The sequence below is a fragment of the Mustela lutreola genome, chromosome 2 (genome assembly GCF_030435805.1).
Source record: "Mustela lutreola isolate mMusLut2 chromosome 2, mMusLut2.pri, whole genome shotgun sequence".
NCBI classification, from domain to species: Eukaryota; Metazoa; Chordata; class Mammalia; order Carnivora; family Mustelidae; genus Mustela; species Mustela lutreola.
In genome coordinates, this window is record NC_081291.1 from 29,438,364 (window position 1) to 29,462,669 (window position 24,306).

At 39.9% G+C, this 24,306-nt stretch overlaps 2 protein-coding genes across 9 annotated transcripts in view; both read right to left on the bottom strand.

The window, feature by feature from the left end:
- Positions 1–24,306, bottom strand: part of FHIT (fragile histidine triad diadenosine triphosphatase) — a 1,430,768-nt gene that overhangs the window by 1,261,746 nt on the left and 144,716 nt on the right. The window lies entirely within an intron of this gene.
- On the bottom strand, positions 6,011–6,435 carry LOC131824082 (metallothionein-1E-like). The gene has a single exon (XM_059161375.1). It carries the CDS (start codon positions 6,364–6,366, stop codon positions 6,181–6,183), a length of 186 nt encoding a protein of 61 aa, XP_059017358.1. The 5' UTR covers positions 6,367–6,435; the 3' UTR covers positions 6,011–6,180.

Sequence of the window (24,306 nt, forward strand, 5' to 3'; positions counted from 1 at the left end):
AGGGTATCAGTAAATTGTCCCCTAATAGCAGGTGAAAGTGTTAGGAGGATGTGAGTCATCATATAGCTCAGGCCAACACAAGCTTGACAAGCTATATAGAACCCTTGACCTAATAGATATCCCATATTGATACTTCCAGAGATGATTCTGCTTAAATAAAACAACACCATCCATCGTGTTAAATTAATATTGCTAATTTGAATTTGGATTTGTCATTCTGATTGCATTCAGTTTATAAATGTGTTTTAGTTTCATATTTGTCTAAGAACTACACACATAGAAAATGTGTGTAGCTTTATATTTTTACATGTTTAGTGACCAAATTATAAAACAAAAATTAAGTCAATACTGGAGGGTGGTAAGAATTTCTCCCTTTAAGTGGCATTGGTTATGTTACTCCAGTCTGACCATAGTCAAAGACAGTGGTGAAAAACCTACCAGAACCACCACCAGGGAAGGGTGCTTGGTGGTTTCCAATGAACCACACAGTAAGTAAAGGAAAGAAAGGAGGTGAATATCTTTGGCAGGAAAAAAATACCACAAACTGGATAGACCTAAAAACTGTAACTTTCCTTCTCTGGTGCACAAAGGCCATAATTTATGTTAACATATCGGTTAAACCTCTTTCAGAACATCTAGCCCATTGGAACCTTAAACAGTAGAAAAATACATAGGGGAAGGAGTGAGGGTATAGAAGCTATAATTAAAGGTTCACTGCACTCCTGTGGCAGATTAATCACAGAGCCAGATGAAGAGTCAAACATCACTAAAAATGCAAAATAAATCCAGCTAAACATATTTCACCTGCAAGGAAAAGTTTTTCTTCTCACAACCCAAAGCTGTTTTATACCAAGAAAAGTGAACAAGAGCCAAGACAACTAACTATCTGAAAGACTCAGACAATTGGTAGGAATGGCTCTTTGGATCACAGAACTTTATAATGACATTAAGTGAGAGCTGGCACCTGGAATCAAGCAGACCAGGGTTCAAGAATCACCTCCAACAGTGATCAACTCGGAGACCTGAGCAAGTTCTTTAATATCAGAGGAAAAAGTAAAGATCAAATAATACCTACATTATAAAGTTGCCGAAAGGGTTTCATGAGATCATGAATGCACATAGCCCACATAGAACACTGCCTGTCATGTAGTAAGTGCTCCATAAATGTAAGAAATTATTTTGTTGATGTTCTAGCTCTACCATTCTATAAGCACATGTCTCCACAGATGGCCCAAAAGGCTGCTTTACTCAACCCTACAGCCCAGGAGCAACATCTCCAGGATAGTCCTAGGTGATAAGCCATGCATACACGAGTAGAACACAAATTTAAGATTACCCTTAAAATAACATCATTCTCATTCACCCATTCACATAGCCCAACAACCTTACAGAGTAGGCAATGTTATTATCCCTATCTTACAGATAGCGTGCACAGTCCAGAGAAGAGGATGGACTTGCTCAAGGATATAGAGATAAATAATGCAGCCAAGATTTGAGTCCCAGTCAGGGTCCTGAATCTACTTTTTGAATTACCAAACGACATTGTTCCTCTAGGTATATGACTTCCTGAGTCCAGTAGAGAGAAACACTGAGAATAGTTGGTCACATGCACATAATTGTTCACTTCTCTACATTCTCCATCTTGTAGGCATAGCAAACTAGGGTGTTTCATTCCCCAGCTAAGCATTTCCCTGAGTTACAATTTATTGTTATGCTGTTAGCTCATATGGAGTCAATACAAAAATCATCCATTTGAACAGTGTTATAGTAACTTTCACAAATGAAACTTAATTTCAAAGTACTGTCCAACATTTTTACATAATGTCCCATCGACCACAGCTAACTCAATTCACACTTGAATTGAGTTCCAAAAGAAAAAGGGATGCTTTGCTTTTGTCAGATAATGAAAGTCATTCAATTCATCGTGGGCTTCTTTCTGGCAGTGCGGTGGGGCGGGGGGGTGCGGGGGACAGAAAGCACTGAGACAAACTGAAAACCCACAAACTGAAGAGAACTGGTTAATTTTGGGAGTCTCATTATACCTACTGCTATGATTTTTAAAAGAGAATCTGTATCATAGTGTATCCTTTTCTCAAATTATCCTATCTGAGTAATATTTTCATTTGTAAAGGGCCACACATTCTCTTTCAAGTAAGGGGACACCGAGCCCTTAAGTGCTTCAAGGAACCTTCAGGTCCCCCAAACCTGCTTCAAATGAAACATCTAATGATTATTCCTTTGAAGCATCGAGACGCTGGTCATCAGGGCACTGAGGGCAGGGAACAACTGAGCAGCTCTGTACTTTACATAGCTGGGCCTGCCGCTGCCCAACCCCTTAATGAGCTACAGTGGACACAGTCCATCAGAAGCCAAGTCTGTGGCTCAGGAAAGAAAGCCGACCACAGAGGGAAGGCTCCCTTAAGCAGGAGGGAGCTGTTTCCCAGCAGTGCCTTGCTGCTATAGTCCAGCCCTGTCATCTGTGAGGAATCCTCATTAGGAACCATGTTAGGGGCCATCATATCTTCTCCAGCTGCAAGCAAAGGCGGCACCCTGGAATTGCCCTGTGGCCCAGATGCGTGACTAATGACTAGAACTCTGGCTTCCTACTTGATGCTTGGCCTTCAGAATTACATGAACCTGCTCTGAAAGACACACCACTGTCACAGACGTATAGAGACAGATTAAGCTCCAGATGGAAGACTGTCAATGTCAATCGGTCACTCTTCTTACAGCCCGGCTGGCTTTTCATCTGAGCAACAACAGAGAATGATTTCAGCACTCAGTTTCTTAGCTCAATTAAGTCTTAGGACCAAAAGTCAAGTTATCCTGGTTTCCCAAGCATTGTCCATCAAATGCTTTTGTTTTGCCGGCCCCTGCCCACTCATTTAGAGTACTTGCTTTTGATAGCTTTCATCCTTGAGCAGGTCTTCCCATTCCCGAGCGACTGTCTGATTATTCTGCGGAATGTTCCGGCTCTTCGGTGAACTATACATTATTGTTGTATCAGCTGTCCCATAAACAGAGAAAATCTGGATCAAATGCGGGACTTCTTGTTGGGGGAGAAAAGATAAGGTGAAGAATTAGCAGAAGAGGAAGAAGAAGACAGAGATGATTGAAAGTTATGAAACATTCCCCTTTTGTCCCCTCCTCTGCCTCTCTGGATCTGTCAGTTACAGATGGTGTGTTTTATGCTCCCATTGTGATACATGTTTAGTTCAGAACTGCTGACTTTGTTCCTCGGTTACAGGTAAGGGCCTCTCTTTCTCCTCGCCTTATCTAGCTAGCCACTTGCCTCCTCCCACAGATGTGATTTCTAAAAATAAACATATGCTACTTTCTATCAAAAGAATTTCATTGCATTTCAGAAATTCCTAGCACTAGAGTCCAGATGCCCATGGTAACTTTTTAATCACTCCAGTCACCTCTGCATTTTTGCTGTAATTGTGCAATAATGGTAACAATAATAGTTAATATTTTTCTAAATCCTGTACATACCATAACTCATTGAATCTACACAGCAACCTTCCAGGGGAGGTTTCATTATTCTCCTCTTTTTACAAACGAAACAAGCAAAGCATCAAGAAGTCCATGGACTTGACTGAAGACACTCAGCTGGTCAGTGCAATAGCCAGGGTTTGAGCCAAGGCAGCCTGGTTCTAGAACCTGTGTTCTCAAACTCTACGTTCCACCCCGTTCCTCAGAAGGAGCATTCGGCCTCCTTGGGTTTTGATTCCAGCCTCTCAAATGTATAACATTAATTACAGCTAGAGTACATGTTATGCAAAACATGTCCAAAAGCTTATAAATTAAAAATTAAACTTTGCCGCCTCTCCTTCGTCCTGTCCCTCTACCCTCATATCCTTGTAATTTCATTCCTTAAGAGAGCCAGTATTAACAATTTGGCTTGCATTTCTGTTTTTGAATACAGGCATACATTTTTACACGTTTATATAAAACATACTGTTCTGCCGCACGCTTGGCATCTTTTCATGTCAACTCACGGGGATCTACTCCATACTTCTTAATGGCTGCAGAGTAATTTCTATGCACAGACCCCTAATACTGTATTATAAGGCCCCTTCGATAGGTATTTATTTTACTTTCAATTTCTCATGACTACTAACAGTGCTGCCATGAACTTCTTTGTATACTTGGTCAACTATATTGATAGGATATACTGCTAAAAATTTCAAAAAATGTCTAGGGCAAAACATTTCAAACAATGGTTGATAGTTTCCAGACTGCCCAATCCAAAGTTTCCTACATTACTTTACACTCACAATAGAGAGGGTATATCTATCTCTCCATTTTCACTCCCACTAGTTATTAACTCAAATAATTTGTAATTTCACTATGGAAAAAAAAATGGAGTTAAAATGAGTCCCCTAAGGTTTCCTTTGGGATTACTAAGTTACTAGGATCCACACAACCAGTCTTGAGAATGAAATAGAGCAACAAACTGACCTCAAGATACCCTGTCTGACTCCCTCAAATAACTCTTCTAATCTGGCCTCATTTATACTGTGACCTCCAATTCTTTCCAGATCGAGTTACATATGGATAAATCTCAGGTCTTGGAACCAAGACCAAAATCCAACAATGAAGTAAAGAGATATCCTGGTAGGGAGTGACGACTCTTCAAGATCATTAGAGGTGTCCAGAATTGTCTCCCATGTCCCCAGGCACAAACTAAAATAGCCACTGATTTTTGACAGTATAAATACAGAATGTGCCCTGGTCTGAATAGAAATGAGCCGATCTCAAGTGCAGGACTAAATTTCTAAGAGCTGTGCTGTGTTACCTGGAGGCATGAATTAGGTGGATCTGATTCTACTCTGAAATCAGTAGAAAAACTATTCCAGATGGCTTCTGCCCCTCAAGCACAATCACCCAAAGGACCCTCTTCCAGGTCTACAGGAGGTGCCATTCACCAGCTCCACTCACTGGAGATGCTATGTTTTGCATTCCAAAATGGCACCCAAAGGACTAGCTGATATAATAAACACAGACTAAGAATAACATCATCATCTTCTTCATCATAATCTCTGGCAAGATTAGCATTATGGGAACAAAGCACTCTGCTCATTTTTTAATCAACGACACAAGTTAGACACCATTATTATCCGATTTTACAGATGTAAAGTGAAGGGAAAGTAAGTGATTTTTCCAGGGCTCGAACCACTTCTGTATTAGGTCCAAAGCCATGCTCTTGACCATGACACTTACTTACTTTCCATGGGCATAAAATAAACATAGTCCAGAAAAGCAAAAGAGTCCCAAACCTAGGAAGGATGACAGAGCATGGTGGCAGTTAGGGTACGAAGCATAATAGACCAGTCTGACTGTAAGTCTCCTGTTTCAAAATGTGTGCATGAAACAGAAAAAAGCATCTATATTAATGTTTTCAGGCACAAATGTCTATGGAGGCCAGGAAAATAATATGCATGAGTAGAGTCCACGTGCCCAAGAACGGGAGGGGTGAAGAGCGTGGTGCACAGAACCCAACCAACAAGAGCAATCCCTTGAGCTAATTACTCCCACGTATGCATGCTGTTCAAAGGCTGCCAAATCACCAAAGTTTTTGCGAAATGAAAAATCCAATTTTTAAAGAAGTTTTTATTTTAATCACCCCATACTCAAAAAATCCAATTTTTAAAGCTAACTGTCCCTATTTGTAAATTCTAATTTCAATGTTTTAAAAACATTTCAAGGGTGAGTTTGCAACCTCTGACTTCCATAGATAAGCAATCCACACATAAGGAATAATGTGGAAGGAACTGTAGCAATACTGTGAGATAGCCAGCAGCCAGACATCCCATACCCTTCCTCATAAACCCTTATCTTTTCTTTTTAAGATTTTATTTATTTATAAATAAATATATAGATAGAGCACAAGTAGGTAAAGCTGGAGGCAGAGGAAGAGGAGAAGTAGGCTCCCCACTGAGCAGAGAGCCCGATGTGGGGTTCCATCGCAGAAGTCTGGGATCATGAGCTGAGCCAAAGGTCATGATTTTTTTTTATAAGTCCACAGCTTTTATTATGTAATTCACATATTTTATAAGGATAAACAACAAGGAATGTAGCAAACTGGTCAGGGTTGTATCCAAAACAAAAAGCACCAAGAAACACTGTAGGTTTGCACACATCGCTCTATTTACATCAGAAACAGGCTCCCTAGGATCAGGCACAGCAGCTGCACTTGTCCGATGCCCCTTTGCAAATGCAGCCCTGGGCGCACTTGGCACAGCCCACCGGGAAACAGGAGCAACAGCTCTTTTTGCAGGAACTGCATTTGCATTCTTTGCATTTGCAGGAGCCAGCGCACGTGCAGGAACCACCTGTACCGCAGGAGCGGTTGGGATCCATAGCGTTAATAACCAACAACTGGACTCCATAGACAGTAGCACAACAAAAAGCAGGCACTTGGCAGAAGCGTGCCACTTAACTGACTGAGCCACCCAGGTGCCTCAAGACACTTATCTTTCCCAGGAATTTGGAAGGTAGCAATGTGCTCAGGGAAGATAGGCCCTTCCCCCAGTCCAAGAGGCCGTATCATGATTGGTCTAAGCCAGTGCAGTTGACTTGAGTTTTCCTTTACCAATGACCAGTCTAAGAGGGGAGACATATGTGACCCAGTTCTGGCTAGAGAGAAATAAAAGGGACATCTGCTGGAAGACTTTAAGGAAAGCCTTACTTTCCTGAAACAATAAACAAGAGAAGCCTGACACAAAAGGTCATTCTTTCCTATCCTATGTTGGATGCTAATCTGGGACACTAGGGTACTAAAAGCTCTGGCAGCCTTCTTGTGACCATAAAGCAACCATGCAAAGGATGAAGGCCAACACATCACTGATGGTATAACGGAAGCAAGGAAGGGGCTTGGGTCCTTGGTGAGTGGCTAAGTCAACCATGAAACTGTTTCTCTTAAGCTTCTTGTTCAGAAAACAGCAAACATGCTTGTGCTTTAGGACACTACTAGTTGGGTTTTCTGTTACTTGGTACTGAATACATTCTAGTGAAGGATGTCTCCTTCAACCTCTCCTCAGAGTTCTAGCCTTTTGTTTACAACATCCCTAATGCGGAAAACTTCAGCAACATCAAGTTTATGCAGTTAAAGTCTGCAACAACATGTGAGATGAGGCTCTGCCACTTGAGAACACCCACACTCTGCTTCAAAAATTTAAATTATGCTGTTAGCTTTTCAAGATGGATGAAATCCTTTACAGCATCATATAGCAAGGACTTAACTGCTCTCATGGTTGCCAGGCAACTGCATACGTATATGCTGCCTAGAAACAAAATTTATGACCCTTGACTCCCCAAAGGAGGGTCTTTCTCCACAACTGATAGGCATATGCCCAAGTCTGACACTTTCCATCCAGCAAAGGTCATGGTGTACATCGAGGCTATCCAACAATCCCAAGCTCATTATACTACCAACTAATATCATTCTTGATCACATCATAAATTGTGGTTTCTGCATGCAAAGCCCAGTGACAGAGCAAAGACTGTCCTGGGGCATAATTCCCTGTCCTCTGGCCTGTCTCATTATATAGACTGATTGGGTACCGTCCAGGCAAAGGAAAAGAACATGTGAAGGTTCCTATCAGCCTGAAGAATCACGATCAGGTGAACAGTTTTGTAAATATCTACCAATATGCAAGGAAAGTTTGTCTTCACAGCAAGTGAGATAATAAACTTTAATAACGCCTCGTGGAGCTTCTAATGTTAAGAATCATTTAAAAAAAGATACATGCACATGCAGGCTAAGATGTGCTCATCATTTTATTAGTGCGGAAACTTCAAAATGCAAATACAAATGCCCCACATTTACAATTCATGATGGTTCCGGTGTTGTGTTTTTACAAGTGAATTTTTGAATACTTTAAATTCATAGAATCACAGTATGTAAAAATCAAGAGAGACCCTGAGATCAAGCAAATGAATCCAAGAGAATGTAAGATGCACCATTCCTTGGGGGTCAACACAGCCCCCTAGTTGCTTGACTCCTGGTCTAGTGTTCTCATCCGAAACCAACGTGCTTGTCCCTCATGCAATCAACCCTTCATCATTGTGGCGATGAAGGTCAGGTATAATTTAGTTTCAATCTGATGACAAACCAAACTGTCCATTTAGCCCTTGGTTGCAGTGGTAGTCAGAATGAGATTAAGTGGCATGTGAGTCACTCCTTGCTCATGCTCCACCCCCGAAATTAACAGGGGCTTAAACACACAAGCTTTTGTTCTCTCACTGAACAAGAAGATGGGAGATCAGCAGTCCAGGGCTGGTATGGTAATCCACAGATTCATTACAGACCCACGTGCCTCCTAATTTACCAACTCCTCATTCATAGAGAATGATCTTCCTTAACATGGTCAAAGGGGACGGACGAGCCATTACATTTGCATCCCAGTCACCAGAAAGGAAGACCTTTCCATAAACTGTCTAAGTAAGAATTCTCCTAGTTTGGGTTCCCCTGAAAGCAAAGCCCCAGACAAGAACCAAGAGCATGGGTTCTGGTGGCTTATTTGGAAGGGGAGCCTAGGAAAGTGAAAGGAGAGAGGGGACCAGCAGACCTGGAAGGGAAGGGGCAAGAGCAATAAAGCATGTGTTATCGAGCTGGTTATGAGGCTGAGCGACTTAAGTTCAACACCTCTGGGGACCACACAAATAACTGTGCGGAATATATATCAAAACAGTCCTCCTCACTGACAGAGGCTGGGGCGGTTATCTACCAACATCTCTAGGTCCTCCAGAGGTCAAACTGATACAACATGGCCCAAGGCCTCAGGTGAACAAAAACAGGCATTCACCATAAATCACATCGTTAGCATAAACTACTTGGCATGGCCCAAGGTCAAAGGTATACACAGACACTCTAATTCATCAGGCTGTTTCAAGGGCTCAAAGGTTATCTCCTAGGATCCAACTAAGCTAGTCTTTTCATTGGAATGTGTGGCATTTTAACACCTCAAGTTTGGAGTTAACTTAGCACTCTACAACCTATTTGGCAAGAACTTAGTCATAAGGCCATACCCACCTACAATAAAAGAAGGAAATGCAGTCTTCGCTCTGGGCAGCCAGTTGCCTACTTAACATCTGGTAATTCTATAACTGCAACAGCAGTTCTCAAACTTTAGCATGTCAGAATCACCTACAGAGCGGGTAAAATAGGCCTCAGGAGCTCCCCACCCCCTCACCACCACACCCCCTGCTAGCTTCTGGTTCGAGTAAGTTCAGTAGGTCTGGGATGAGGACTGAGAATTTGCATGTCAACAAGTTCGCAGATGCATTAGTTTTGTGCTGCCAGAATAAATAATCATAAGCTCAGGGTTTAAAACAACACAAAGTCACTCTCACTGTCCTGTGCGTCAGGTCTCAAGTTGCAGACAGGTTACGGGCCTTTTTGAAGGCTCTAGGGGAGTCTTGGTTTCCTGGTTCATTCAGGTTATTTGCACAATTCAGTTCTGAGGTCTCTGCTTCTTTACTGGTCATGAACTGCGGGCATTCTCAACTTCTAGTGTGGACCTGTTCCTCCATAGTCAAGTCAGCAAAGACAGCTTGGGTCACTTTCATGTTTGACTCTCTCCTGCCTTTCTATAGTCAAATCTCTCTGATTGCAGCCTGAAAAGATTCTCTGGTTTTCCAGATGCTGGTGTGATTACATGAGGTCCACCTGGATAAGCCACAATTATTCCCTCATCTCAGGGTCTACAATCTTAATTACAGCCCCAAAAATCCCTTTTGCCACACACTACTCTAGACAGATGATCAGAGCAGAGACTGAGATGGGGAATCAGCATGTTGACTAGCATGCTACCAGGCATGCAGACCTTAACCAATAAATGTGTGATTGTGAATAAATGAATAAATAGAGGGATAGATGAGTGAATGAATAGACATAAAAAGATAGGCTTAAGCATGTTGAAGCATGACGTAACCAGGTGAAGGCTACAGGCTGAAGTGGAATTAAAGTTCAGAGAATATTCTCTCTCCTTCAGGTTTGTGTAGGTCACTAAAAACATTGGGTGTATCAGTGAAAATCACTCAAAAGACACCTTTGGAAGTGGAAACACTTGTTTGGAAATTTGCAAATTTCAACTCCCTCTAATTCATCTCTATCTTCCTAACCTACTGTGATCTAATGCAATCCCTCCAGCTCTATCCAGGATGATGGGAGAAGAAAGTGTGCACAGGAGCTCCTGTCTTCTCCTGCTCTTTTTCTTTGCTACCAATATAGTGCTGCACAGTGACTGCCAATTGCCTTTTTCCAAGGCATCTTTTGAGAGCATCTCCCTTGGACCACCCAGCATAGACAACTCCAGATTTTTTGGTCATATTATAATATATATAATATTATTTATAATATATATGATATATATATCATATATATAATATATATGATATTGGTCATATCATATTTGGTCTTATGATATATGCATCCCTAACAAGTGCCATCCCTAAGACAATGCAGCCTGTCATCCAATATTCTGTCATTTAATTCATGGTGCTGTTTATCTTGGCTGCAGGACAATAAATTATTGGTATATTCAGAAAGTCTCATACCACCTTTCCTCCTCTCCATTATCATAAAAGTTAAAATTACTTATTTATTAAACAAATAATTTATCTGAACATTTTAACAATGCCCTAACACTTATGAAGGATTTATTTCAATTTTGTTAGAGATACAAAGTCAAATATCACTGTGGTACAAGTTGTCCTGTTTTTCTAGTATATAATAATATACATATGGGGTTCCATTTTGGCCTTTAACAATTAATACAAGAAGCATGATGGATCCACAGCAACCTCCTTGAAAAAATAACAAATGAGTACCAGCAATAATTTATCTATGGAATGCAAGGCCTTGATGCAGCTCTTCCAAAAGTATTCCAAAAGTAAAAGGAAAAAAAACCCAAAAAACATACTCCAAGTCAAGATCCGTTAAGAAAGAGCCAGAAACGCTCACAGATTATTGTTGGGAATGTAGAGTAAACAATATTTCTGGATTACAACCTAGCAATATGCATCAAATGTTCACAGCTTTAAAGTGTTCATATCTGGGGCAGTTGAGTGGCTCAGTCGGTTAAGCATCTGCCTTTGGCTCAGGTCATGATCCCAAGATCCTGGGATCAAGCCCCAGGTCAGGCTCCCAGCTCCGCAAAAGGCCTGCTTCTCCTTCTGTCTCTGCCCGCCCCCATCCCACACACCTTATACTCTCTGTTCCTCTCTCCCTCTGTCAGATGTTAAACAAAATCTTTGAAAAAATCAAAATAAAATGTTCATTTCTTCATCATTATTTCAAGAATCATATCACAAGGAATTAATAAAAGATGTGCCAAAGAATATATCCTATATGGATGTTCACTTAGTGTTACTTCCCATGAAAAGAAATTGACAGAAATGTACAAGTCCACAAATAGCTTATTGATACATTTTACTACCTACAAAATGGATTGTTATGTAGTCATTAAAAATTATGTTCCTGAAGAATTTTAGTTTATAGGAATATGCACAAAAATTTGCATGCCATCAAATTAAGTAGAACACCAAGATGTAAAACAGCATAGGCAGTCTCTATCCAATATGTTCTTTTTTTTTTTTTTTAAGATTTTATTCATTTATCTGACAGACAGAGATCTCAAGTAGTCAGAGAGGAAGGCAGAGAGAGGGGAAGGGACACAGGCTCCCGGCTGAGCAGAGAGCCCGATGCGGGTCTCGATCCCAGGACTCTGGGACCATGACCCGAGCCGAAGGCAGAGGCTTTAACCCACTGAGCCACCCAGGCACCCTATCCAATATGTTCTTAATGTATATGTGCATATGTATTTATATTTTTGCACAGATACATAGAAAGTGATCAATAAATATTTTTGAATGTGTAAGCAGCGTGTGTGTGTGTGTGTGTGTGTGTGTGTGAGAGAGAGAGAGAGAGAGAGAGAGAGAGGGGTGGGGGGAGAGAGCAGAAAGATAAAGTTAAGTACCCCCCAAAAGTTGTATTGGTTAGATGCTGGAATTCTGGGGCATGCTTACGCTCTGCCTCATACTCTTTCATGTTTTCTATGTTGCCTCAAACACACGTTATTTTTGTACTCCAGAAATATCTATCATTACTGATTTGTGGGCTAAAGAAACTCATTGCTAGTCTCCCTGGAGTATTCCAATGATGCAAGCACTCTGTTGCTGGACACCTTCCCCCTTGTTTAGTCTCTTCCAAAATCCATGGCTTTGGAGCCAGAATCATCTGGATTCAAATCCTAGCTCTTTACTTTAAAGCTCTGTGACCTTGGGTAAGTTCATTCATCTCTCTGAGGGTCCTACACCTCTGGTATGGGGATGTCTGGGGAAGTAAATGAGAAGTTCCGAGCTCATCAAATAGTTATTTGTCCCTCCCACTCCTTTCTAACAGGACCTGACTCTGATTTTGTTTAGTTAATGGGGGCCTACACCCCCCACCACCACTCACGGACAAAAGGTGGGCCCTACCCAGCCCAGGACAAACACAGTACCTTCTTTCTCCTTGGCGAGGATTGTTCTAAGGTATGGTTTAAAATTCTGGCCAATTGACTAGGAGCACAAATTGTTGGGGGGGGGCTTCTGAGAAAGTTTTCCTCATTCTTAAGAAAACAAAGAACACACAAAAGTATAGAAAATCTCGATGTCAGGCCTTCAGACACTGCTATGCAATGGTATCTGGAAGAACCCTAGCCAACCTGGAACATAAGGGGACAAGCCTATAGAGAAAGTAATAACACCTGAAAGAGTGCCAAAAACCTTGAAAGAACCCTGGTTTCAATAATGTTATTGAATTCTAGAAAGGCCTTAGTTTTTCATCTACATTTTAACTTTTTTCTTTAAGTCAGTTGAACTGGATTTTGATTAGTTTCATCTGAAGAAACCCTAAGTCACACAGAAACCACAAGTGTCAAACCCAGGACAAAGATCTGAGTTCAACAGATGTATGTCTTCCCTTCTTTCTAGCATCCTCCAGATATACATACAATATGCACAATGTGCACGTAGGTTATAGGGAAGAAGACAAGAAAGAAAGGGTAAATAGACTTTTTTTCCACCTCCAAAAATACACACGCAGGACCCAATTTCTCTAATTTTAATATAAAGTCCTTAATAAATGAGGGACAAAGGAAAGACTTCTGTGGCAGGAGACTGTACCCTGCTAAAAAGGAATTCTAGGCCTTCTCAGAAAATCTAGAATAACAAAGACCTCCCCCAATCCCTCTCTCCCTGTGGGTCTTGAACTGGCCAGAAGCCATGTTTTTGTAAGAGGTACCCCAGATAGATCAGGATGGATGGAGTGCATACCATTATATCAAAAGAAAATATTTACCACTTGAATATGCTTGGGCTACATCAACTGAGGCTCTCAATCACGTTATGAAGACTGACGGCTTCCTTGGCCTATAGGACTCTATAACAATAAAATACACGCTTTTCTAAAAATGACATTGATAGCAGTCAAATGACTGGACCACTAATTTATTCAGTTCCATATTCCAAACTGAACAACCTCCTTTTCTCATATCCTTTTGCATATGATCCCAATAGGGAAGAACAAACCAGCCTGAGATATGCTTAGATACTTTGTATTTTAGTTAAAAATAAAGTGTTAATTTTTTAAAGCCTGGAAGATTATCTGTAATTTGGTTCTAACGTCCCAAAAAGTTTGTGCTACTGGAATTCAGAATCACCCTACCAGCACTGAAAATTCAGAATTCTTGAGTATTCAAAAGCCTTTGGGGGTTGGTTTGTGTGCCTCCTTTTTATGACTATTGCTCCCCATCCCAGAATACGGCCCTCAATAAGAAGGGCTAACAGTGTCCTGCTGGCCCTGTTCCTATGTGTCATCTTGCTACATTTCCAGTTAATGGCATGACTGTAATGACTAGCAATTTAAATAATGGAGGATGAAGCAGAGGCAACTATAAGGACACAATGCAGAAATTGCCACAGTTTATCAACATCACTGGCACCCAGCTCTTCATTACCTCCTTGAATAGGGTCAAAGTAGTTAAAGTGATGCTGTAAATACTGACTAAAACAAAGTCACTGTTTATTCTTGATTTGGCATTGGGTATTTATAACAAACAAGTTGCGTTTCCCAGGCATGGGTTATTAGACACGAGAGTGTAATTGATATTAACCAACTTTCAGGCTCCAGTAACTTTTTTTCACTGTGTGTCAGTTTAATTTTTTTCAAGCATAAGTAGTGCATGCCAAATGTAAAACAAGAGGAAAAACACACAAAACCCCTTAAGCCTTCAGTACTAAGTGAAAAACAACTAATCCATTTTTCTTATAGACTCCTTTAGATTTGCATTCAACTCAGAGAAAGTCTTCTCTTTTTGAAAAGGTATTTCAAATTTAATTTAATTTAATTATATATATATGTGTATATATATATATATATATATATATTTTAAAGATTTTATTTATTTATTTTGACAGAGAGAGATCACAGTAGGAGAGAGGAAGGGAAGAGATCACAGAGAGAGGAAGGGAAGCAGGCCCCCTGCTGAGCAGAGGGTCCGATGTGGGACTCGATCCCAGGACCCTGAGATCATGACCTGAGCTGAAGGCAGCGGCTTAACCCACTGAGCCACCCAGGCGCCCCTATATATTTTTTTTTAAACAAAACTGCTCTAACCGTAATCTTGTTTTCCTTTAGAAGTGGAGCAGTATGGACTAATGCTCCAGAACACTAACGGTGCATCTACTATACTACGGCAGAAGCTGAACATTGGTGACCAACTGGCCAAATCTGGCCCATTGCTCAGTTTGATTTGGGCCAGCGCTAATGGCAGACTTAGTGTTTTAACACTTTAAAATCCTTTTAAACATTTACAAACTAAGAGACCTCATAGAAAATGCTGGAAGCTCTGTCCCTATAGGCACCAGATTCCTACATGGCAACAAACAGCTGGGGCTGAGTTGAGGCTGCTTCCATCAGGACGGGGAACACACTCTGCATTCCATCTCCTCATGCCTCCCTTGAGCCTCCCTGCCACTGAGTCCAAATGTCAATTATCTCCCTCCTTAATTGTAGTGTTATTTTTCTTACAGTGAAGATCGAAGACAAATATTGCATGTTGGTGTGTCTCCATCACAAGTGAGAAAACTAAAGAAGGGTTAAGAGGACTGGAGGTTTTAAGAAGAATGAAGAAACTGTACTTCCATACAGAAGTATGGGATTTCTTAACCTTACTTCCTTTGCTCAATAATGGAATCTTCCCAGCTGCCCTCCAAGGGTATTTAAATGGATGACTCTTTGTGAAAAGCACCAAGCTAGAAATTCTGTGGAAAGGAAGCCAGATGCGCAGAAAAGCCAGGCTAAGTTCAGTCTCAGATAAAAGCTATCAAGACAAGAGGTTGGAAAACAAGCAATCCACTTGTAAGAAAAACTGAGAAAACAGCAAGCATGGTATTGAGGACGAGGAAGGATAAAACATGTCCTGATGTTCTACCAAAAACATCTTAGCACCTGGCCAACCTCCTTTCAGAGAGTAAGTTACGCACTACAGGAACCTGCCTTCGCTGTCTGAAATCATCCAGATATTCTTGGTATGAGCTCCAGCAGGAGCCTTTTGTCTGTCTCCAGCTGTGAACCCTCGGTGCCCATTTGGTTTTATGGTCTCTCTCTCCTTCTGCAGTGTGGGGGGAGTATTACAGGAGAAGGTCATTTTTAACAAGAAGAATAAACACACGTGTGCACACCACTCAGAAAATATTACTTGATGGTGTCCACACCCATAAGAGATTTCACAGTAACCAAAAACACTAAAGGTCTTAAGGTCCAACAAGTCTGAAATAAAGAAAAGTTAGGGAAGTTAATGTATACAAACAAGCTAAAAAAGAACTCTTCAGAAAACCAGAAGAGGTGTGTAGCACACACAGGGACATTTTCACCAAATCCCACAGTAAAGAACTCAAGGGAAACTTCAGTATAACTAGGGCAGGGTAACGAAGAGTAGAATAAAGAATAAGTGTGTATTAATTTCCTATAATGTACCAAGCCCTGTGTATACATTTTAACAAGTTTTAATAATAATACTTTTGTTGCTCATTCATTCATTTAGAAGTATTTATTCACTGCCTTCTATGGGTCAGGCCTCTCTAGGGATACAGAAATTTAAAGACGTGGTTTTCCTATTGTCAAGTTTTGAGTCTAACAGAGAGACAAGACACTCTGATGAAAATAATAATGGTTATAAATATGACAGCGATAATACAATGAGTTAATAATGCTGTCATTTACTGCCTGCTTACTATGTGATAGGAACTGTGCCAAGCACTTTATGTTACTTTTCATTTAATCCCACATAAATGCCCTATGATTGAAGTACTAATATCTTCATTTTACCGAGAAGGAAAGTGAGCCATAGAGAGACTACGTAGCTTGCCTAAGGTTATACGGCTAACAAGTGGAAAATTCAAGATTTAAACGCTGCCTCTTTTCTATACCAGATGAACAGATTTTCTGCTACCTCAACTGAACACTGGCTGCAATGGAGGTATGACAAGGACAATGGAAGCAGAATGGAGTGCCCTTAAATGCTTTTTAATTTACAAAGCACTTTCCCATACAGAGAGGAAGCTCCAGAATTCATCAGCCCCAAGAGGTGGTATTGGTAGGAAATGTAATAGACTTTCAAAATGGTCAAGGTATGATGACAAAGTTACAGAGGCCTGGTAAAAAGAGTCTGGGATGGACCAACCTTTTCAGACCCAGAGGCAAAAAGAAAAGTTAAGTTCTCCCATGATATCCTTCTTGGGAGCTGATTGGGAGCTGATTGGATGAACCACACATGCCTCAATTTCCAAGTTTCTGAGAAGAAAGAGTCAACAAACTTTCACCCCATTTTTTTTTTAACCTAAAGTCTACTGAAGATAATACATAAAGGATGTATTAATTATTTAGTGCCTACTATGTCTCTGGCAGAGCAATAGTTACCTTATAGTTACCTTGTATATTGTTTCTAATCTCAACACCATGAGATTCAACCCTATAGAAAAGAAGAAAGCTGGGCTCAGAAAGGTCAAGTGATTTATCCAAGGCCACACAGAGAGTAAGTGCTAGAGGCATGATTTGACCTTGGAATAATGTGATTCCAACATCAATACTTTCATCTTAACACCAAAGTATAAAGTATCGAGACAAATATCCCTACAAATATTCAGCATGCTTCTTTTAATTCTCCATTCCTCATTCATTCTTTCAAAATCGATTTATCCTGCAGGTCCAAGGAACATAGTACCTATACTCACCCTGACCTCAGGAAAGGTGAGAAAAAGGAATGAGGATTAAAACCAGGACGGGGAAATGGTGCCACTTTGCACAGAGCCTTCAAGCCCCTGACAAAAAATGTAGGCAGCCATCCCACGTAGAATGTGTTAACATGTCAATTTTTGTCACCAGTGAGAAGATATCCCCCCCACCACTTAAATCATTCAGTGGCTCCCCACTGCCTTTAGACTAATCCTAAGTGTTTAAACTAGCCTTCAAGTTGTTCCGAAATTCTCCAGCCTTGTCACTGACCATATGTCACCATCCCAACTCTTTTGTGGACCTTACTCTTTCACATCCCAGCTTTGCATGGGCTGTTCCTTTTGTCCAAAAGATGGTCCTCAGTCCTCACATCCCATTAGCTGGCTAACTCCCACCACTCAGCTCAGAAGTCTCAGATCAAAAGGTACTGGTCTCTGGGAAGCCATCCCCAATGCCGTCGCATCTTTTATGTTATACAATGTGCTGTGAGTTTTATTATCTCTCTCCTCCATCACTTCCTTCCTTGAGGGCAGGCACGGTCTTTGCTAGCTTCCCAGCACCTTGCAAACAGCCTGGCACATAACAGGTACTCAATAAATATCTTGGGAGTAATTGTTAGGTTAGTGAATCAAGTGATTGATGGACTGATTGATTCTTGTTGAGACTACTGAGTCAAGGAAGCCACACGAGGTTATGCTATGGTCCGGGGAACACAGCTCCTCATTACGGAAGCCTGGAGGCATTTATTAGAGGTACTTGGCTAAGTAGGGAGAGTGTAATGACTAGTTGGTCAAGGGAGACAGCAAGTCAGAGAAAAGCAGAGCCAGCGGGCAGTTGCTGGGGAGACTAAAATTCCACAGATGATGAGCCATTAGCATGCAACACTGGGTAATCTGATTTTCATGACAGACAGATTTATTATGACTTCTAAATATATAAATCCCAGGTTATGCTTTACAGCTAACCTAACAACTTGATATATGTGTCTGACATCCCATCTTAAAATCAGATTCCAGCTTCTAATTAATTTTTATTCACCCTCCGCTGTAACTAGAGAGGCAGAAAATCTCAGTGGGATAAACAATAGACAAGGTATTAGTCGTTTGTATTTTGTGGTGCATTTTCCATCAAAACGCTGAGTTTCCTTTTTCTTTGCCACAAACAGGAAAGTACCCAATTCTTCCTATGACTTTTAGGAGGAATGAGTGAAGAATATTGTATAGCAAACTGACAGTATTTCTAGAAAGTGGATACCCACCCCTCCCCCTCCAACCTCATCCCACACACATAAGTTAGAATGATACCATTCTAGTTGGTTCGAAGGCTGATCATGGCTTATTACCATCTCACCTTCTCCAATAATATTTTTATTAAACAACTCTTTTTTTTTAAAGATTTTATTTATTTGACAGAGAGAGAAATCACAAGTAGGCAGAGAGACAGGCAGAGAGAGACAGGGGAGGAAGCAGGCTCCCTGCGGAGCAGAGAGCCCAACATGGGGCTCGATCCCAGGACCCTGGGATCACGACCTGAGCCAAAGTCAGAGGCTTTAACCCACTGAGCCACCCAGGTGCCCCTATTAAACAACTCTTAAGCTGAGTTGCTAACTCCATAAATAACTGACTTTATACCAAAAATAAAGTTCATGAGAGCTGAAAATAATACCAACAGCTTCTGACACAATCTCAACAACATCCAAAATTCACTCATACCCAAAAACCTTGTGAACAGTGCAAAGTGGCTGGGAAATGTTGGTAATCTGCAAATTTCTTTAAAATGGGCTTTCAGTAGTCTGAAATAAATAAATATACTATTTATTTTATAAATATAAAATATTTATTTTATAAAATATAAAATATTTATTTTATAAAATATAAAATATTTATTTATAAAATTATATTTATAATTATATATATAAATATATATTTATATATTTATTTTACAAATATTTTATAAATATTTATATATTAATAAATTAATATACTATTAATGTATGTATGTATATAATTTTTAAAACATTTCCTTCCTTTTTTTTTTTTTTGCCCAAATATCAAAGTCAACACGATCACCACAGGCTGGGTTAGGAAAAAACAACTATTCACATTCAGCAATTAATTTTTTTTAATTTTATTTATTTCTTTGACAGAGAGGGAGACAGTAAGGAAGTGGAAGAAGGAGAAGCAGGCCTCCCACTGAACAGGGAGTTGATGTGGGGCTTAATCCCAGGACCCTGGAATTGCTCTAAACTGAAGGCAGACACTTATAGACTGAATCACCAGGTACCCCTCATTTTTTTTAAAGTCGGGGGGACAGGAAGGATTAAGGGAGAGGGAGAATCCTAAGCAGACTCCATGCCCAATGCATGAACCCAACATGGGGCTTAGTCTCACATCCCTGCGATCATGACCTGAGCTGAAGCCAGGAGTTGGACATTTAACTAAATGAGCCACCCAGCCACCTCTCACATTCAATTTTTTTTTTTTAATTCAATATGGAGTTTCACTATGTGTCAGGCACTGTCCTCAAAACTTTAAATGCACTTAAATCTTCCCCCACACTCCATAAGATATCATAATTTTCTCCTCTTGACATGAGAACACTAAGGGACACAGGTTTTAAAAGTCGCTTGCAGTCACAAAACCGGTAAGTGGTAGAGCCAAAATTTTAACTGACACTGATGAGGCTCTATCACCTTGAACTTCACCAATATACTGCCTCAGGGACTTAAGGGAGAACTTACTAAATAAATTATAGTGTAAACAGCCAGATGTGTTTGCCAAAGCCATAAATCCAAACTACACAATCAACCTCACATTGAGAGCACTATAGTGTTTCTGGCTTTTTATAAGCAGATTTAAACAAATCTGGATTCCAGCCTGTTTACCTGCCACAGGATGGAATATGAACTGGCAGGAGGAATACATCCAGCCCAGAACTTGTCTGACAGACATCCTGAATCACAAAGGCTGCCACTTTCTGGTTCACAGTAGTGGAAAGAAGCAAATACAAAACGAATGTCTGAAAAATCTCCTCCTCATTTTGGTACAAATATATGGCTTCTAAATCTCCAGTGTCTATCCGATTGAATTGATGGCATGACAGTTGCATTATTAAATGCACACACACACACACACACACACACACACACACCCCACATAGAGACTCCATTCAAAATGTGTCTTAATCTGAGCCCTGCAAAGATTCTTTAAAAAATGGATTCACATAATGACAAAAAGAAGTTCATTCACTTGCCCTTCAGGATACATAATACTGTATTTACCCAAACAAAATTGCATATTCTCCATACAAAATCAAATTTATGTATACATTAGTACTTTTATTTCTTTCCCTGAGAAAAGTTTATTGTAAGGATTGAATATACCCTTGATACAAGTGAAAATAATAATCATTTAAAATAATAAAAATTTTAATTAAAATTATCATCAGAATTTTCAAAGTTATTTCATTGTGTTTCTTAAATGAATTGAGAGTAGAGCAGAAATCAAACCAACATTTGCAAGAACACATAAAGCATTCATATTACAGCTAATCTATATGGTTGATTTGTAAGAACACATAAAGCATTCATATTACAGCTAATCTATATGGTTGATTTGTAAGTTTCAGAGCCTTTTAATAAAACCATATTTTGACTCCAGCGCTATTCAGTTAGGGCTTTATCAAAATATCTAATTGCAAAATAAGATCTATAACGTGCAGATGAAACCGCACACAATATAATCAAATCCTTAGTATGAAGCCATTCAATTTGTCATTCCAGGGTCTGTTCTCTGGCCCCATTCCAGTTCAAAATAGCTTCTCCAGTAACACCACATTGCCCTTCCTCCCCTTTGCCCTCAAAATTATTGGAGCATAATGTAATTCTTTTACAAGCCCTAGGAAAATATTATTGAAATGCACAGGCAAAAATGCAGAGATGAAATGGAACAGGAAGGAAAAAACAAGTTCTTAAAAAATGGAATATCAATTACTGTTTTTAATAACAGTGGTAATAGCTTTTGTGCTAAGAAAAAAAAATTGCCCAGGGACAAAATAGATGTTCAATATTACAGTGCACTAATGAGTACATTCACATATAGTTTTTTTAAATTTATATCTAAGAATAACTGCAAATAGAATTTAGTATCAACAGGAGTTTCCAAAATCCATTCATTTTTCCTCTAATCATATTGAATATTTAAGGTGTTTGATTAGACCTGATTATTTTTCTTCTGGACCCAACAAAGAACCCCAACAGCTTTGAAAGTGATAGATTAGTGGGGCATTTCCCATCAATGGGCAACTTCCCCACTCCCACCCCAGGCTATCGCAGGAAGAAAAACAATGAGAAAGTTTGTTCAAATTCACATGCCAGCCACTGAACAAAATCTACAGAGAACAAGGAGAGAACCAGCCTTGTCAAAGGGCCACTGCAAAAATAAAGAGGAAGAGGCAGAAATCCAAACTTAGTGCATATGACTTTGCCGTCTCTTCATTTCATGGCAGCCTGGAGAGAAGCCTCTGACAGAGAGCCATCTCCCACTGCCCCTGAAAACATTAAAAGAATACAAGCCCTAGCAAATCTCCTACTACTCAAAACTGAGAAGAAGAAAGGGAAATGTAGCTAATCTGCAGTAACCCTGCTTCTTTATTCAGATTTCTGGAAGCATAATAAAATAGAGAGGCTGTGTCTCCAGGATTCTAATTCCAGCTGTGCCCCACAAGTTGGAAAAAACAAGAAGAGACATGTTAACTGCCCATACCAAACTGCCCCTCCTGCTGCCATTCTTCCAAATAATTCTGAGGAAGGCTGTGAGCCATTCTAAATGCTTTAAGAAGATATATCCCTGACCGGGCAAAGAAATTTAGGTGAATTCCCGGCTGAATGCAGAATAAGGAACAAAATGCTCTCTTGAGGTGCTCAATCCTTGATGTATTGTGTTCTACTGTCTGCTAAAAGCATCATCTCCCCATAATTAAATGTTCAAGTTCTACTTTGATAGTCCATGTAAAATTCAATTTGGTCAACTCAGTGCACCATCCACCCAGAGATTGCCTTTCCATCCATCCTGCATTAGTTTCCTAGGGCTACCGTAGCAAAATACCACAAACTGAGTGTGGCTGAAAGGAAAGGAATGTATTGTCTCACAGTTCTGAAGGCAAGAAGTCCTAAATCAAAGGTGTCCATGGGGCTATGCTCCCTCTGAGAATCTGGGTAGAGACCTTCTTTCCTTTTCTTAGCTTCTGGTGGTGGCCATCAACCCTTGGCACTTGCCAGCCTGCAGCTGCATCACTATATGCCTCTGTTACCACATTCTCTCTTGTGTGTCTCTGTGTCTCTCCTCTTCTTGGAAGGACACCAGTCATATTGTATTCAGGGCCCATCCTATTCCAGTATGACCTCATTTTAACTAATTACATTTGCAGTGCCCATGATTCCAATATAGTCACATTCTGAGGCAACGGGAGGTTGGGATTTCAAATATCTTTGGCAGGGCCGCCATTCAATCTAGAACACTCCTGTACTGAATCAATCACCAAGCTACGTCCAGACTATTTCCTAACTTTCTCTCAATTCTCCACTTCTTTCTCCTCCACCACTACCAATTTCCACAACAACATTTCACCTGGATAATGACAAGAATTTCCCAAAACCTGCCCTCATTTTTGCATCGCTCCAATCAATTCTCAAAAAAAAACTTAATTGGAATGTAACATACATGCGGAAAAGTGCATAAATTATAATCGATTTCCACAGAGTGCCCATATCCATGTAACCTCCACCCAAGTCAAGACAGAGAATATTACCAACAGCCTAGAAAGACACCTCATAACCCCCCAAGTAATTACCCCCATTCTATCTCAAAGGTAACCATTATCCTGACCTCTACAAATATGGATCAGTTTCACATGGTTTAGGATTTTATGTGAACGGTGCCATACATACAGTATACACACATTCATATCTGGCTTCCTCTGTTAGTGAGACTAACCCTTGTTGCTGCAAGTTGAAACAACTAATTCATTTTCTTTGCTTTATAAATATTTTGTTGAATGATGATACCATTTATGTATTCACTCTACTGTTGATGACCATTCAGACTGAGTTCCATTTGAGAGCTATTAAAAGTAATGGAGCTATGAACGTTCTCAGTTTTGAGCATATATCCAGAAGAAATGCAAAATCATAGGGCATTTAATTGCTCATCTTCAGCAGATATTGCCAAACAATTGCTAAAATGATTATATTAATTTTCAACAACACAGCATTGTATGAGTATTCCAGTTCCTTCATATCCTTGTCAACAGTTGGTACTATCAGTCTTCTTCATTTTAGTCATTCTGATGTGTGTGCAGTGGTATCTCAAAGCTCCTTTATTTTGCATTTCCATGGTGGTTAATTATAATAAGGAGCATTTCATATACTGATTGGCCATATGGATATCTTCTTTTGTGAAGAACTTGTTCAAATCTTGCCCATTTTTCTTTCAGGTTATCTATTTTTCTTATAGATTTATAGAAGTCAGTGGGTAGAAGAATAAATGAAACAAGATGGGATTGGGAGGGAGACAAACCATAAGTGACTCTTAATCTCACAAAACAAACTGAGGGTTGCCGGGGGGAGGGGGTTGGGGAGAAGGGGGTGGGATTATGGACATTGGGGAGGGTATGTGATTTGGTGAGTGCTGTGAAGTGTGTAAACCTGGTGATTCACAGACCTGGGGATAAAAATATATGTATATAAAAAATATATGTTTATAAAAAATAAAAAAATAAAAAAAAAAAAAAAAAAGAAGATATCCATATAGAAACTCAACCTTTAAAGGACAAATATATTGCAATTATCATTTCCTATTCAGTGGATTGCCTTTTCTCTCCTTTAATAGTATTTTTGGTGTAAAAACTTTTCATTTTAACGCAGTCTAATGTAGTTATCTTTTCATTTTTTAGAAAAAATTTAATTGAAATAATAATTCACAAACTATCCAATTCATTCAAAGTACACAATTCAAAGTTTT

What these genes read in the sequence shown, in the direction of transcription:
- LOC131824082 (XM_059161375.1), bottom strand. Translation starts at nt 6,366, where the DNA reads ATGGATCCCAACCGCTCCTGCGGTACAGGTGGTTCCTGCACGTGCGCT.